This window comes from Chiroxiphia lanceolata, chromosome 3 (genome assembly GCF_009829145.1).
Source record: "Chiroxiphia lanceolata isolate bChiLan1 chromosome 3, bChiLan1.pri, whole genome shotgun sequence".
NCBI classification, from domain to species: domain Eukaryota; kingdom Metazoa; phylum Chordata; class Aves; order Passeriformes; family Pipridae; genus Chiroxiphia; species Chiroxiphia lanceolata.
In genome coordinates this window covers 84,610,333-84,628,397 of record NC_045639.1, presented here as the reverse complement: position 1 = coordinate 84,628,397, position 18,065 = coordinate 84,610,333, and the positions used below count along the sequence as shown (strand labels likewise).

General features: G+C 37.2%; 1 protein-coding gene across 1 annotated transcript in view; it reads right to left on the bottom strand.

Annotated features, from left to right (window-relative positions):
- Nucleotides 1-5,776, bottom strand: part of IMPG1 (interphotoreceptor matrix proteoglycan 1) — a 54,024-nt gene extending 48,248 nt beyond the window's left edge. Inside the window, 1 exon segment of the mRNA XM_032684457.1 lies at nucleotides 4,914-5,776. Within this exon segment, the coding sequence (XP_032540348.1) occupies nucleotides 4,914-4,980 (67 nt within the window). The 5' untranslated portion in view covers nucleotides 4,981-5,776.
- Between the last annotated feature and the right edge of the window lie 12,289 nt (nucleotides 5,777-18,065).

Genomic DNA, 18,065 nt, shown 5'->3' with positions numbered 1-18,065 from the left:
TATATTGACAATTAGGATGGTTGGCATAAGGGAATGCTTCCAGCTGCCAGAAGCCCCAGTGCCATCTCTTTGCTTCAGCTTGTGTATTTGGAACAGTTTGATTTTCCTCATGGTTTAGGGTCACTTATCCTGCAGTACAATCTACAGTCTCTGTGTCAAAATGAGATGGAGTCAATTAGCCAGAGTGACTTGGACTTAACCTTATTTAACTTAGTTATGTATCAAGCTGCATAGACCAAGTTTGGTTTGGAGGACACCTAGTCCAATTCTTGATCTAAGCATGGCAACTTGTTTGTCTAGTTTTGATGGAGAAGAGGAAAGGGAAAAGAACTCAATTAGAACCGTCTTCGTTTTGTGCTGTCACCATGAAATCACAAAATGAAAGATGAGTGCGCTGCTGTTTCCTACCTGAAACTCCTGGGATTTCTATGATCTGTGTTGACTAATATGTATGAAAGGTATACCTAGAACATAGCCACTAAATCTGGTATTTCAGGTAACTGGCTTACTAAGATTGTTAATATACAATTGAGTAAAATCTGAGAGAGGTATTGAAAGATTCAGAGTGGCCAATAAGAAGATAATTTTGGCTCTGCACCAAAGTAGAAGTTTAAAAGCTAGTAGAACCTCACCACTGAAAAGAAAAGCATGGTGGCCTAAGTACAATTAGTGTAGCTATGAGTCTGGGTCCTACTGATTTGCAAATGTCTGTATGACTAGGCAGCTGGTCTGAGAATCAGCCCAGCAAACTCTTCGCAGTCCTGCTTTATGACTGCAATGCTTCTTACAAGTCAGGACTTCAATTTCTGAGTTATACCTCGGGTCCTCATGCTTTTGTGCAATGATGATAGTGTTACTCTGTCAGACTGGTGGTATGCTTGCATACAGTGATAAGGTGTGCTGTTATGTAAGGGTATAAAAACACACCTACACTGTGGCAGGGGTCAGGGTACTCCCAGATGATAGTTAATCCTATGTTTTCCAGATAGGTTACTATTCTGAAGTGTCTGTCCAGTAAATAGCAACTGACAGTGACTAAATGCTAGTGTACATGTATATAAAAGCAGGGGGAGAGAGAGAGATATTTCTTTTTAGCACGTGTTATTCAACATCACACATTCGTAAAGGGAAGAAATTAAAGCACAGCTGGGCTTACAAAGTACAAAATGCATGGAACGTGCAGGATAGTGCACCTAATTCCTGATAAAAATAGAATAATTGTGTGATAGAAAATGAGCAGAAAACTAATTTTAATCCCAAGGGAACTAGGTTGGACAGAGGTAGAAAAGCAGGGGGAAAACATATATAAAATATTTTAAAACATTGAAATGCATGTAGTAGAATGCATACACAGTTTTCCTTCTGTGAAGAACTGTCTTCCTCTGGAAAGAAGACACTGTTTGACTACATCTGATGGGTGTTGGCCATGTCACTTTGTGCACTGCTGAGGCCATAGGGACTCCACAGTTAGCTGAGAAATAAAGAATAGGATAAATGATCTGGATTTCTAGGAGGTTAAGACTTTGGGTTATTTTATAACAGCCTGTAAATTAATGTCCTGTAAAAGGAGAAATCCTATTAATAGTGATCTTGTCCACAGGTGTTTTCAGAGAAAAAATCCCACATACCTAGCTGTTCATTCACATTTGGTTCACTGATCCTTTTGTCACAGGTGTGACTATTTCTGGAATTAATCTTTAAGATTCAGTGACAATGTTCTAGTATTTGTATTCAAGTTTGGCTTTTAGCCAGAAAATTAGTATGTTAAAACCCATATAAAATGCAGTGTTATGTTTGCTTGGGAAGGGGGAAAAAAAAAGTTTACTTTTCATTTGTTTATAAGCACAACCAAGAAACCTAACTTTAACTTGATAATTCTTATTTTATGGATGAAGGTAGAAGATAATATTAGGGCAAAAGGCAGATGTCTTTTTCTTTCTTTCTTTGAAGCTTTATGTTCTTTGAATTACCTTTTCCTTTGGCTTAACAAATTTACTTAACCCTTTTTTTTATTGGGCAGTTATAGTAATGAAGATCTGCAACATTTGTTGCTGAATTGGAACAGCCTAGTGTGAAGGGGTCAGTCAGAATGAATTAAAATGATTTCATAGAGCAAACACAAAGCCTTTGTGTCCTAAGGAATGGCTGAGTAAATAGCGAATATTTGCTTGCTGAATAAAAAAGTAACACAAAACAGCCTTGAACGCGCTCTAGCTCCCTTACATTCTCAGTATCAAATGCCAGGATGTACCCAGCCTCAAGGCATAGTTTTGAGTGTTCAAAGCTTCTCTGGATTTTGGTATTTAGTCTGGGTGTTCATTGGTTTTCTATCCAGATTTTGTGCATAGATTTTGTGCTGTTACAAAGATTTTATTCCCCTCACTTTCCCTTTCCATTGCTAGAGACAGTTTGTGTCAGGACAGTGGGAAAATTATGGCCAAAGTTAAACGCTGTATGTCTAAAGTGTTTATTTTGCTTCCTACAGTTTCCTGTTTGTTTACTGTGGAACTGAAGGTGCTCCTGGACAGCCTCCAAATGCCTGGAAGAAGCACTCTTTTGGTCCTTAAATAGGGACAGGGAGGAAGAACCAAAACACATTACTAAGCAAGCCTCACTTTTAAAAAGTTAACCCACTTTTTATAAAAGTGCGAGTAAATGCAGAATTTGAATTTAAGATAGTTTTGTTTGGTTTTGGTTTTTTGTTTGTTTTGTTTTTTTTTAACGAGGAAAAGATATCAACTGATTAACTCTATAAATATTTAGAAATTGTCTGTATGGTTTTTTTCATTTAAGATGGGGATATTTTATATCGTAGTCTCTTATTTCCTAGCCTGTCACAGTTTACATGTCCTGCAAACTTGAATAGCCTCAAAATAACCCTCAAAACATCTGTGTTAGGTTCACTACTGAGTGATTCATACAAGTGTTCAGACTAATGGGACAGCCTGTGTACTTTTGAAAAACACTTTCTCTAAGTATATGACCCTAATGCTAAGTCATAAAATAACAGTTCTGGAAGCACCTCTGCTCTGAAAAAGAAGTTTCTTACTACAACCATTAAGTTTTTTGAGATCTGTGTGCATACATTTGAAATAACATAGTTAAAAAATATTATACGTGGCATGACTACATGTCAATAAAAAGGAATTATTATACATTTATGCATATCATATATACTTTATAAAGGGGAGGAATTTTTCTAATTATTCACATGAATGTATAGAAATATTTTTTTTCCCCTGAAAGCCATCAAAAATGAGAAAATTTGAACATTGCTACATAAGCAAGATGTTAAGTAAAGTTTATGACTGGTCGTAGTTTCCTGAGTGTTGATGAACATTTTATGTAGCAAGTCTTCTACTGCATCTCTTAGGCAGGTGATAGACAATTTTGTATTCCTGTCAAGATAGCCTCCCAGCATTTGGCTGGTGTTTTACACAAAATGTGTTGTAACACAATCACGGTTTGCAATGGAGTGAAACTATATGATCCCACTTTTAACATTATTACTTTCTCAGTTCATAATTATAAATATGGACTACAATGATGCCATCAAACATGCATGAATTGTCTGGAATTCATTCTGTCTCTTTCCATCATAGAATATGCAACTTAAACGTAAACCCAGTGCATTTTGATAGAACTTTTCTTCTTGTCAGAGTTGAAATACCACCCATTCTCTCATTTTTGGCCACATTTCTAAAGTATCATTAATGATTAAATGACACTATTTACGTGGTATTAAAAAGTAAAATCAAAGAGCACCACAATATGAATCTAGGGTTAACTTATACAGTACATTTCTCCAGGGATTTTTTTTTCAGTACTTTAATTGTCCACTGGAGAAGATTTACATCATTTAGGTGACATATAAGAACTGTGTTCTGTATTTCTTACAGAAAATCTGTGCAAAGAAAAGCAAGACAAAAAGTGCAAATAAAACTTTCCAAATAGTATTGACAGCAGACTATATTTCACACTGTCTCTTTAACAAATATTTAGAGAACATTGAGGATACTTCTCTTTTATCATTTTACATTCTTTGCATTTAATGAACAGGCCTGAGATTGACATAAAAAAAGAAATCATTGACATGGGGGCACATAAAGCAGTTATGTTGGCTTTTAATTCGATTATGTAAATATCAAAGCATGGATGTAAATGTTATTAAGGAACCTCCTCCAAAATTAAACATATTCACCAAAGCTCTAAGTGTACTGAATATAGAACTAATCAAGAAAAATCACATCACCATCTTTTCTTTTTTGTTGTTGAAGGAACTTTGAAATTGCTGTGAACTTTTTAATATTTTTAAAATGAGTCATTGTTAGCTATTGAATTAAGTACAGAGGAGTTGTCTGTATTTTTTTCTTGCAAATCATTTTACAATTATTATTACAGTAATCCTTACTAGTATTGCTGGTTTTTGCATATTTGTCAGCATGGTGTATTCCTCCAGAATTTGTCTATCTAAAAGTTTTTGAACTTTTTTTCTGACAGTGGCTAGTAAATGCAAAGATAGACTTTACTATTTTCTCTTTTTTTCTGGGATGAAAGACCATCTTTTAAAATGTCAGCACTTAGATGTTCTTTCAACTGTTTTTCATCTTCATTATAGTTGTTTTTGAAATTATATTTTGTCATAACAGAACATATTCAGCTAAAATGGATCTAGATGGCATCTCTTACTGAGATTGTAAAGCATGGGAAACATACATGAGAATTAAGGCCAACATTTCCTTTTTCAGCTTTATAACAGTGTGTCAGTAACTGTACTGTCTCTAGTTGAATTGTCAAAATACCACATTCCAAACACAAAATTCTGTAATATGAAAACTCCTGATCTTGAAATTATTTTGTTTCTTAACATATGCAATGTAAAATTAATCTAAACCTTTAATACGTGAACTTACCTCTGCTTCCCTGAACTTGGAGAGCAAGGCAAATGATCAAAAATATTAATCCAGTTTTCAAATGCATGCTGTCTATTGATCATTCACAGTTTTCAAGAGCAATCATGCAGGAAATAAGAATATTTCAGTCAAGTAGAAGAATTCTGTTTTCTTAACGAACTCAAATCCCCAAACGTCTTTTGTCTTATTATTTTTCAGGTGTCCCCCGCCTTGGACTGCATTGAATTGCAACTAGGCAGAGTGCAACAGGTGCCAGAATGCAAGAGCTGGGCAAGCCCCTTCAACACACACACTTCTAGCCTGGGGGACTGGAGTGGTAAGACAAGAGTGACGAAGTTTTAAAAAAAAGCAGTGTCTGTTTCTGGAATAATCTGTTTATCTGCTGCTCAGACATAATCCCTCTTACGGTCCAGCTGGAAGAGCTTTTTTCATCTTATTAACCTTCTGCAGTGGCATCTGTCAACCCCAGAAGACTTCAGCAACACCATGATAAACAACAGAAGTCTCTTCTAGTTCCCATTGCCTTCGAACATTGATCCTTTGGGCGCTCTGGAAGTATAGCATGTGAGCAGAGATGAAAGCGTGGGGAGCGCTAATTCTGCTGTTTCCAAACCAGTGATCACAAACCCCAGGGAACTTCCTTTGAAGAAGATAGCTTTTTCTGAAAGAACCTACTATGCTCTGCTCTTCCACTGCCTATGTCTTGGAATCCTCTCTCCTCATACCAAAAGGTTGCTGTTGCAATATTCCTGTAAGAGCAGTGATGATGATGTTCTGTGACAGTGGTGAAGTGATGACTCAGCAGTAAATTGCAGCAGTGTTCAGGGCTGGCAGACTCTGATGCCAAACTGTGAGTGGGGAAGGGAAAGTGCTGCATGGTGGGAGAAAAACAGAAAGTGCTGGGAAATGCTCTTTCAAGCACATAGCTCTAACCAGGCCAAGAACTGGCAGTGAGTAAATACACTTCTCAGACAGCTCTCCTCCAGTTTCCCAGATAACTATTCTGGTTACATATTTGGCATGTGTAAGTGGTCCATCCTTATCCTTTTATTTTTCAAGACCTTTTTTATTGTTGCATCACTACTAAAAATGCTACCAGGTAGCAATTTCTGATGTTCTGTACCCCTTGGAGATTTTTGTGCAACTGTGCTTTAACATAAGAAGTATCTGGACTGGCAATAAGAATCTGTAAGAGCAAGTTACTCTAAGAACAACCTTCATTTGAACCCAATCAGTATTCTATTTTTACCTAGGATTTAAACAATGGTAACCTCCCTCCCTTCCCAAGATTGCCTGATTTTAACTACTCAGACCAGCTAGTACAGAGACTTGGCTGGGACCAAACAAGGTCTTTTTTTTATTTTCACTTTTTTTTTTTCTGATTTTTCTAGTGCTTCTTTTAATGTTTTATATATAACCTTTCATGCACATTGTTTTTTGTTCTAAGAAAAAAAATAAAGAATATTTTGCCAGCAGCACAATCAGGATTTCTACTGAAGAAAAATTTCATATTATATAAGGATCATTCTTTACCAGAATTTGTCTTTACATATTTTACATATAATAATCATATTATATATAGTGTAATCATAGAAATAGTACTTGTATGAACCAGTTGAGCTTTAGCAAGAATTTATAAGCATGTTATAGTTTAAAGATGAAGCTCCCTCTTATATGTGATCTTATTTTTAGTTATATCTTATTTTTTTAGTTCAGCTTTCAATCTGAAACAACAGGAATTGCAGAGAATTTTTCTCAGTGTGGTGGAATTTTCTGTTTCTGGTGACATCTGAAAATGCAGAATTGGTGAAAGTCAGATTATTTCCTCAGAGCACTCTGGGTACCAAACTCCATATGGAATTTGGTAGGAATGTGATCCTTTAATTCCATTAGGAATCTAATTTAAGCATCAGACTACATTTTGAAAATGTGCAATAAAGAGATTTACATAATTACTGTAGAAACTGGTTACTGAAGCTTGGACCAGGAATCACAAATCCTATATCAAAGCTTAATTTAAAAACACATTTTTTGAGTCATTCACATGTTGGAGAAGATAAACATTTAATAACACATACTTCTGTCTTCAGAGGAAAAGGAACAGGCACAATCCTAGAATACAGCACTGTAGTTTAGTTCTAGGTATTACTTGAGGTAAACTGTGATTAAAAATTTGTGGGGAAGGAGTCTGCATACTTTAAGATTATGCTTAAGTCACGAATATTTCAAGCTGTTTTCTGTTAAGACAATGTCTTCTATGTTTTTCCATTTAATTAAGAAATTTTGTAACTAACCTTGATAACTGCCACAGGGGAAGCAAACAAGAATGATAAACACTCATTAAAAGTAGAGCAATGTTATCGAGGGACCACTCCATCTCTAAGTACTGCAATGTTTAATTATAGGTCACTGTTAATTAATCTAGAAGTGTTTCTTCTTGTTGGTTTGCTGTCAACAATAATTATATATTGTTAAAAAGGTGATTAAAATATTCTGCTGAAATTCAATAGTGCATAACAAATATACTACCACAAAGGGCAAAACTGGATGCTAAAATATCCATTCACCCAGGATAAGTGCTTGTAAATGGGTTAAATCAAACTCAATACTGGTCATCTCAGTGTATCTCTGCACATACCTAAAATAATAAACTGATATGCTGTTTAGGTACAACTAAAGCTGTTTCCTTTGTTTGCAGAAAAATGACCCTTTAGGCCTTCGAGGACTCTATTTGAAAGACCTTTGTTGTAAATTGTTAAGTCATTGTCACATAAAGATGACCTAGGAGTTGTTATGCACTGTGCTGCATTTTAGGTACCTTACCTAGGTGTCCACCTCTCAGGGTGACAGCTAACTCATGTTACTGATGAAACAAAGTCAGATTCTATACCACCAGTCACAGATCATACCATCTCAGTTCGACTTCTGGTTGTAGTTTTCCTGAGCAATTTCACCTCGTGGTTTACCCAACTGTTTTCTTTATAATGTTCATGGTGCACCTGAGAGGTGTATCCCACCTTAAGGAAGGGGAGTTATAAAAGTTTGAAATACATTTTAAATAGCCTCAAGTCTGTCTCTGGCATTCACTGTTTCCATAAGAGCCAGATTGGTACTTAGCAGCCAAAGTACACCAGGCACAGCTTTAGGCTTCTGATTAAAAGTGAGGAAACCTGGGTTCTTCTGCTCCCTTCTTTGCTGTTTAGTTTGACCAAACCAAGCCCTGTTTCTCAGCTTCCATATCTGCAAATGGAGGGAATGACCCTGGGAGAAATAGAAAAAACTCAATAGGAACAAACAAGGTGATACGTGTAAGCAAGAATGACTTTTTCACCCTTTTCTCATGCATTAAAATGCAGATAAAATATTTCATAAAGTAATATTCTGAATTTTACAAATATTTTATTTTTAGATATTCTGGTTTGCATATCAAAGTTAGGCATCAGCAGCCCTGTAACAGATTTAAAGACTTTGCCATGAAGAACAAAAATGTCTTTTGCTTTTTGAGCTTTTCTACTTGAGCAGTATTTGTATTTTGCCCTCTATTGCTACCCAACTACCATGTTTTTATTTTCTTACTGAACTAATACCAGATTTATATTTATTCAGTAAATGATGTAAAAAAAAAAAAAGAAGTACATATCTCTCAGGTCAGGTAAAAAATACCTATATTTTGTTTACTGGGGTTTTTCATGTTTCATTGACAATACCTTAAGAGCAGGGAACAAATATGATCACATCAGGAAAAGCCAGTTTGAAACTAAGCTAAATATTTTCTCCCTGAAAGAACAGATTGGCGTCCAGACACTGTGCTTGCAAATGTTCTTATTTTTCAAACAAATTGTTTTTTAAAACCCATTTCTTCTGGAAATTCCTATATTCTTCCTTAAAAACTGAACTCAGCCAGTATATCCTGGAAGAGTGTCATACAACTTACTTTGCTGATGGCCATAGACTGTGACAGCATTGGGCTAGTGCACTACATTTCTACTGGGGTGTCATTAAAATAACAGTGTTAAAAGTGATATGCACGCAGGTAAACGCAGATGACCAAAGCATGGCTAAGGTATTAAGGAAAAGTTTATTCCAAAGTTGGAAACCCTAAATACACTACTGCAAAATCATGCAGTGGGGAAAAGAGCATCATGGGGGCTGTTCCTGGCCTCTACATCACAACAGGCCTGGCATGTGCGCGTTACCTCAAGCTCTCCCCTGGGCTTTATGGTCTCACTCCCTTCCAGCAGGGCCCTCAGGCATATCTGTGAGAAGGTGTTATCTCTACATGGGAATCCTACTTCTCAAAACAGGCAGAGGATAAACATCAGTAGGTGTAAGAAATGGGATTTCCCCCACTGATCTTTCCCAGGCCTCACACTGCCAGCTGCAAAAGTCTCTTGAGTTAAATCTACTGCCTCCTCACCATATCTTTTGCTTTTGACCCTTTCATCCCAACAACAGTAATGCAGAAAATGCTGTGAAAATGAAGATATTTTTTAGTCTGACTAAATGCCAGAAGTGGAATAATTGTTTGGTTTAGAATAAAGCTGTAAATTTGAATTACAAGAAATGACCAATAACAGATTCAAGAGTTTAAAAGAAACTCAGAGGTTAAGATTCTGAGTTGCTGACTGTGCCACTGAGTGTTTACGTCAGCCTCTATATCAAAGGAAAGTTTTCAGAAAGGTTGTGGCACAAAGCTGGAGAATTGTGCTTCAGCATGTCTGACTTCTGTACTGGGGAGATGGACAGAAGACATAATAAAATAAATAAACATGCTAACAAGAATGATTTAGCTGATACAATGTCCTTGGTCACCCAACTGTTTTTCATGAGTCTGCTCTTAATCCAGCTAAGTTGTTGTGGAGTAAAAAGGAAGATCATCTGTAAAAAATCAAGCATTTCAAAGGTGTTCCCAGTCAAAGGTTTTATGCTGGAAGGTGGAGAAAATGATAAGGCGACAAAATCTGCTGATGTTGCATAATTGCTCAAAGTCTCTAAGATTTATAATAATAGTGAACAGATGCAGACCTATGTCCTGGTCGCTGAATGTAGATCATAAGGCTGCAGATAAACTGTATCAATGGGGAAAAAATAATGCTATCAATGAACAGATATTTATTAGCACTGAATCATTAACAGCCATTTGGCAAGGAGAGATTGAAAGAATAATGTTTAATCTTTAGCCATGATCAAAAAGGGAAAAAGAATATTAGTGGTTTATTAGAAAGGGATAGAAAGGAAAGCAAATTTTTTAAAAACTGAAATGGCATCTCATACTGTTGTTCTGCAGTAGCAATAACGCCTAGAGCAATTAGAAGTTTAAATGGGATTGTGATGAAGATTATCAGAGGAACGGAATATTTCCATACAAGGAAACGTCACACAGGCTTGGAGTCTTTGTCCTGAAAGAGAAATGACAGAAAAGTTGAGGAAACTATTAAATTGCTTAGTTTTTCTTGTAATATGAGCACAGGAAAATACTCAATTTAATTTTCAGGCATCTATCAGCTTCTTCCTGAGCCTTTCAAGTTTTTGGTCTCCACAACTTGCTGAGACAATAAAATTCCCAATTTAATTATGATTTCATAAAAAATTATTTCCTTTATATAAGAATAAGCAGGAATTTGAGAAATTCTTGAATGGTAGGACCATCAAGGATTGGGATACATGTGTTTTTCCAGTTGCAAGCTCTTCCGCAAAGTCAGTCAAACACATTAAAGACAAGCTAGGAACTGGGTAACTTTTGCTTGCCTGTTCTTTATGTGATTTCCTTACCCATTTATTTGCCATAAATACAGATAAGATAGTAGATTGACTGAGTCTTTGATCTGATCCATGACTACTGTTAGGCACTGAGCTGTAATCCTTCAGATTAATTTGCCATTAAAATCAAGCTTACTCAGTAGTTACAACTCCTGCTCAGACTGAATGGTACAACAAACTTGTCTATTTTCTATAATGCCTCTTTCCTCCAAGACAAGAAGCCTGATGTTCTTCTGTTCTGCACTGGCAGAGAACATTGTGGAATTCTAGTCGGAACTCACAATTGAAGCAGGTGATGCATTAATGCAGCTCTTCATCGCCTTTAATGAATGTAAACCTAGACTTCTACAGTTGAAAGATATCTCTAAGTTTCTCTGGGATTTTTTAAAAGCTTTGCTGTTATGCTGTTGCTAACACAATTATGAACTTCTAGCACCTCTTAGTATTAAGAAAAGGAAAAACTATTGTGTGCATACGTTTACGTGACAAGTTACCAATCAATATGAAAAATGCACAGTATTAACTCAGTAATTCATCATAATTATGAGAAAAATACCTCAGCCTGACTGTTGCTTCAGGATGATTATTGACAAGCAAATTATGCTCATGTTGATATTGATATGATCTTTCTTTGGTATCTGCAAACATCAGATTAAATGGGATTAAAATGATTTTGTTTTCCTAGTGGGCAGTAAAACAGCAAGGTGACCACTAACTTCCAGTCACTGGAGATAAAGACTACAGGACATCTGCTCAAAGAGATTATTGGGCACTTGCTTGCATACCAACACACAACTTTCTGTTATTCCTGGAGCTGCTTAAGTGTATATCCTGGGAAACCATAATGAGCTGAAACATGTTTCTTCCTATGCTTGACAAGTTGTTTTTCTCTTGATGCTGGGAAAGGGTCTTTCTAGATTTAGGTGACTGAGTTAACTGATGGATTTGCTATTCACAAAACCATTCTCAGCAATGCAGCAGATTAAGCTGAACATCCTAGTTAACAGCTATAAAAAAATTGAAGCTATTTAGTATGTCTCTGTACATGAAGCAAGCAGAGATGGGGTCTTTTACAATACATGTTGGTCTAATCAGAAACAGAAAACATTGGTAGCTCAGGTTTTTTTGATGATAGTGTGAGATGTTTAGCAGTGAGAGAGAAGGCAAGAAGGGAGATATCTAAAGTATGACACGTGTTTGTATCTTTACACTAGTTTAGTTTTTCCTTCTTTGAGTGTGAGGTAAAAGTTACTCTTTGTTTATTAGCGTAGCACTGTTCACATTTTTTTTTTTCACACTTTGTAGTTATTCCCTGCCATCTGCAGTGGCTGCATTTGTTCATCAGTATTTTACTTTCTACATTTACCATGTGAGAGTGAAGTATGAAATGACCATACTTCCTGTGCACAGGACTCATCTGGTAGGGAATAGTTTTGGCTCAAGAAAAGGTCTTGTAGTATGTGCACCAGGATTGTGTGCCACTGAAGCTGTGGTTGAAAGGAGATAAATTAAAAACCTACCTAGAAATATAAAAATATGTGCAAGTGTATGGAATTTTTTTGCTACAGTGGAAACTGTATATTTTTTATAATTAACAATTTCTTACTCTCCTTTTTCAGGAGGGATGGGTGTTGCCTTTGTTTTCAGCAAGGGACAGGTGACTGTCAGCAGGACTCTTACAGACCTGAGCTGAAATGTCCTGATCTGTATGTGTGATGAGGACTGTCATTAGCAAAGTTAATGGCTGTCCTAACACAAAGTTCAGAAAGAATAAATGTCCAAATTTAATTCCAATATTTTCATTACAAAATGTAGAAAAATTGGAAAAAGTAGTGCAGAGGCTGGATTTAACTAGGCCTGGCAAGGCTTAGAAAATTAAGTAATTTAAACACCACTTTTATTTATAGTATTGCTTTTCTTTTTAATTTAGTATCATAATAAACCTACTCTCTTTGAACTCAGAGAAATGCTGTGAAAAAACCTCTTCTGTCAAAGATGCTTTGAGAAATAAGTTGTCTGTCAGCTGTACAGGTATTGACCTCTCTTCTAACAAGCTTGTTTTATGCTTCTGATAGATTCCTGTCTCTTTTCTATCCAGCCAACAGTATCATACTTATCATTATTTATACAAGGGATTCTCAGTATGTGCAGAAGCTGGTTTTCCCAGTACTGTTGCTGCTGAATCCCTCCATGGAATCTCACACAATTAATTTTGATAATGTTACCACCAGTAGACTCCCTTATGATTTATTCAGTGTAACATTACCAGTGTGACGTTGCCACTACTCAGATCATGCTTTGTTCCTTATATCTCTAGTCACCTTATCTTACACTGTTAAATGAAGTCTTATTATTTTCTATTCTTTCTGAAGGGCTCTGGGCCAACTGACTTTATCTGCATCTCGTGGCTGCATTTTTGGAAATGTAGCTGATGCAGACTAAGGGTATGGAAACATTTTCTCTAATTCTTTAAAACCTTTTGTTGCTCAGTTGGCCTTCGTCATTTTGATATTTTGGTATTGGGAAGCTTCTTATTTGGTGTTAATTCCAAACAGAAAAGTTTTGAATAGTTTTTGACTATTTTCTGTGAAGACGAGTATATCTTTATTGTTTCCAAAAGCAGTAATTGTAAATTTGTTCTCATATTTAAAAATTGCCTTATCACTTTCATGAAGAAGCTTGAGTAGTTGTCATGTATTATTTAGTAAGGTTGTGATCTTGCTTTTCTATGAAGATGACACTGGCCTCTTGCTTCCATTTTTTTTTCCTTCTTACAGATTTGTATTTCTGGAAGTGTTTGCAGTTTCAGTATACTATTCTACAAGGCCAAATATATTATACATGTATTACTCTGCATGCTGAACAGAGCTGGGATTGTTTATCTTTCAGAAGAGAAGATTCAAGGGGGAATTTTAACAACATTTAAATATACTTGATGAGAGGGAGTAAAGAGGCAGAACCAGGCTTCTCAGCATTCCCCGGTGAAAGGATAGGAGGCAACGAGCACAAACTGAAACACAAAAAATTCCATTTGAACAGACTTTTTAATATAAGGGTGTGATCCAACACTGGGACAGTGGTCTCTGGAGAGCTTGTAAAGTCTCCATTCTTGGAAATACTCAAAACCCAACTGAACACTGTCCTGAACAACCTAGTGTTGCCCTAGTTGACCCTGGTCTTACTGTGGATTTGACGAGGTGATCAACACAGGCCCCTTCCTACTTCAGCCGTTCTATGACAATCTCATATTGAGCAGCAATTCAGGCTACTGCAGGGCCTCTATAAGCCACATTCAGCTCCAAACAGTATTTTCAAAGGGATTCTTTGATGTGGCAAATATATTCACACACAAAAATTTTAGAGTATAACACACACATAACCACTGAAATTACATTTAAAAGATACAAAACTTAAAACTGAAAAATAAGGAAAAAATTATAGAATTTGTTAATTTCTGGAACAGAATTCTGTGAGACAAAAGTTTCTTCCCGTGTATTGTTAGAAATGGTGTTAATAAGCTGTTCAGATTTATATTTTTTTTTATCAGCATTCTGTCTGTGATTCTTAAACTAGACTTCAACAATTCAAACAACACTTATGCTCAACTAGAGATGACCCTTCCGCAGGAAAGAATGCGCAGAATTGATCAGAGTAATAGCATGGGAGTTCAAAAATGCTTTCACAGTATAAACAGGATCAGCTGTGGTTAAGTTACTTTCCATTTAAAACCTGCATCCTTCAGGTAGAGTACAGTTACCCTCTGTAACGTGCATAGCAATGATGGAGCATATACCTGGCAGGAAAGGAGAAGGTGGGTCAGAAAATCTGCTGTACACAAATGCTGTTATTCTTTCCCCTTCAGTCCAGAATGAATTCTAAATAGTCAATCTGTAATTGATCTTTTGTATTCATTTTTAAAAATCACATTCTTCAATAAATTATTTGCCCAAGCACCATTTTTTAATTCTTTGCCCTGGTGACTATCTGTCCTCTCATCTGGTTTCTTTTTTCCCCATGTTTTCATCCTCCCCTTTTCTGCTCTCTCTGCTTTCTGACCTTCCTATTTAATCCCATCTCCTAATTTCATTTTGCTTATTTCTGCAGTTTTTTCATCTCCTCCATGTCTCAGCCTCAATTGCTTTCCAGCCCACTATGAGATGATGTTTTGAAAGCTAAGAGTGTAGTGAAGGACTGTCGTGTTTATTAGCTACCGCTGGTTGATAAATGCAAGGTAAGAAGTGGGAAGCTACTTATTTTATCTTATACAATACCACCATCCACTGGCAGTTCCTCCTTCTTTCCCTCTACATTTCACTGATGGCTACAGCAATACACAAATAGCTTCTGTCTTCAAAATTTGGCATAGAATTAAAATTTAGAAAGACCGAATAGCTTATCTTTCACTAGAAAAAAATAAGCAACAGCAATGCACCTTCTTTCTACTCCCCCCCGGATTGTGTTAACATTAGGGTTTTAGTTCCTGTTCAGACATCTTTTTAATTTCAATTTCTTATTCTTTATTGCTAACTTCAGTTTCCCACAGCAGCCCCAGCTTTCTCATGCCACACTGAGGGCCCTTCCTGGATCCCAAGGAGGCTCCAGAAACCAGGCCCTGTCATCAGCTGCGCTGATGCTCAGTGGTGCTTTGCTCAATGCCCTTGGAAGAGGATATGTTATGGATTCCTCCTGCCTTAGCCCTGAGATGACTGAGCAGTGAAGTGGGAGTTCCTGGGGTTTCTCAGCATTCTGATCTGGAACAGCAGAGAATGGGCACCCTCTGAGATCCATCAGCTTTTTTGCCAGACAAATGTTTTTTTTAGGAGCCAGCTCAAGGTTGATTCTGGCACAGTAGTAGTTAAAATCTGCAACTTTTCTGTATAGTACCTATGTGAGACTCTTTGTGGGCTGGTTGTGTATCCTTATTACCAATTCAGGACTGCCTCTGTGCTATGAACTTGTTAGAGGCAAGACACGGCAGTGCCTCTGTCCCTATGCAGTTAACACCACAAGCATCAGCTTGCTTTTTACAGCTCCAGTTATGAACACTGCTGCCCTAAGCCGTGCAGCCACCTTCTGCAACCCCCTGAGCTTCCTTTCTTACAAACTCTGAGCTCAGCCTCGCTCCAGCTGCTTTCTGTGTACCTCTTCTCACTCCCTCTAGCCATTGCATTGTCGCTTTCATGCATATCTTTAATATCCCCTGTCCTCTTTTTGTCAACTAATCCCTTACTAATTAAACTCTGCCCAAAGGAGAAGTAAATAAAAGTAGCTGAACTGACATGAAATTTGCAGGCTGTTACTCCTCTTGCTCTGTTTGTATGCTTAATCCTCTCTCTAGCTTTTATTTACTTGTCTATTTAGATAAGAAATTGTTGTGGAATAGGGATGCTGTGTGTGTATTGTACAAGCCCCACTTTCATAAGCACTGTGGTAACAAATAAATGCTACGATCGCACTGTATTTTGAAGGTTATCAGAGGCTGCTGTTGCCCTGCCTTGAGGGTGCTAGTGGCAGCTATTTCTGCTGTCTGTTTGAGATCTGCTTGGGATCCTGCTTCTGCAAACAAGTTTTGCTTGTGAAACTGATCACCTTCTTATCAGGCTGGAAGCTTTTTGGCATCTCAGATGCTTTCCTGGATGCTAGATTCCATGAAAATTTTCCAGGAGAATTTGACAGACTAGCCCTTTGAAACAAACAGCTCTCTGACCTGTTGTCACAAGTGAGGACTTGGGGTCATGTGGCACTGGGTGACAGTTCCAATTTAAGCCCCTCAATCATCTTGGATAGCTTGGCATGAAAGAAAAAGAAGCGTCTTTGGAGGGATGTCACTGCCCTGTGTTTCTTCTGTTTACCACAGATGCCTCTGGGTTCAGTTTGTGCATTTCTCTAACTCATGTAGCAGTTCCAAAAGTTCATCTGTGTTTATGTGCAGCATATGTGTGGGAGCTGTAGCAGCACACACAGCATTGCCTATGAAAGAGAGATGAGGGAAAAAATAAGCAGCCAGGCAGTGCAAAGCTCCATATTACTTTTTTCATAAGTCACTTAATTGTCTTATTTAAAAACCAGCATGGTCATCCTTATTTATTGCAGCAAGGAATACCAGGTTAACATCTCTCACAGAGATCCCTTTAAGAGTTTTAGCAGCTGTCTCGTCTTGCCCTATAGTCTCCAAATGGGTAAGTGTGCTCATCATATGTAAAGAAGCTCCTGCTTTCTTGGGACCTAAGTTTTCTCTGAAAATAATTTGTGGGCTGTCCATGAGGGCCATTTGCTCAAATACGTTTAAGGTGTTCTTCAGTCAATTGGCTCTGCTTTGTAGGACCAGTGACAGGACCTGAGGGAATGGCCTGAAGTTGTGCCAGGAGAGGTTTAGGTTGGATGTTAGAAAGAAGTTTTTCACCCAGAGGTGGTTGGTACTGGAACAGTCTCCCCAGAGTAGTGGTCACAGCACCAAGCCTGACAGAGTTCAGGAAGCATTTGGGCAATACGCTCAGGCACATGGTGTGAATCTTGGGGATGGTTCTGTATAGGGCTAAGGGTTGGACTCGATGGTGCTTGTGAGTTCCTTCCAACTCAGCATATTCTGTGATTCTGTTGGTAGATTGTTTGCCTTATACTAGGAAAGTGATAAGCATATGATTGTATAGACTACAAGAAAAAGGTGAAAGCAATATTCTGGCCTACGTTGATGTTGCAGATACTGTCAAATTTCTATTTATTCTCATTTTTCTTTCCATATTCTCATTTTCATACAAGGCAAATATGTCTACATGTCTCAGTGTTGAAGCCAACAGTGTTGGCTCTCTGTTCTTGGCTGGAAAGAATTAACTATTTTGCAAACAATGCAAGGGAATAGCACAAAGGGAATAAGCTGAAAATCCTGAACTTGCGTTGTTATGTCATAGTAGTAATTCAATCTAGCAGCTGATTTTAAAACAGAACGCTACTTAGTAAGAAGCAACTTTTTTTTGGGTGTGTGCTAAGGGCTTTCATGGATGAGCTTGTGAGATATCTCTGATTGATCTGAGTTTCAAGTCAAATATATAGGATAGGGTGCAATACAAATTCTAACTGACAAGAGGGGCAGTTTCCCACATTGGTGTTTTCAGCACTGTGGTTTCAGAATTAGTGCTGCCTGGATTTGGAGTTAGACATTTGTTATATCTACTCCTGCAACACAGAAGTGGGACACAGTTTATGCCAGATAATGGTTTTAAGGGTGAGATACTTGCTTTCACAGGAAGTCTAACACCGTGTTAGTATATGGAGACATCAGTGGCCATTTTTGAGAAATATTATATTTTTTTTTTAACTATAAAATATAACTTGTCTCAGTAAAATCTCAAAAAAAGTTGGGACATGTAAAGGTCAGAAAAAAGAAGTTTATTT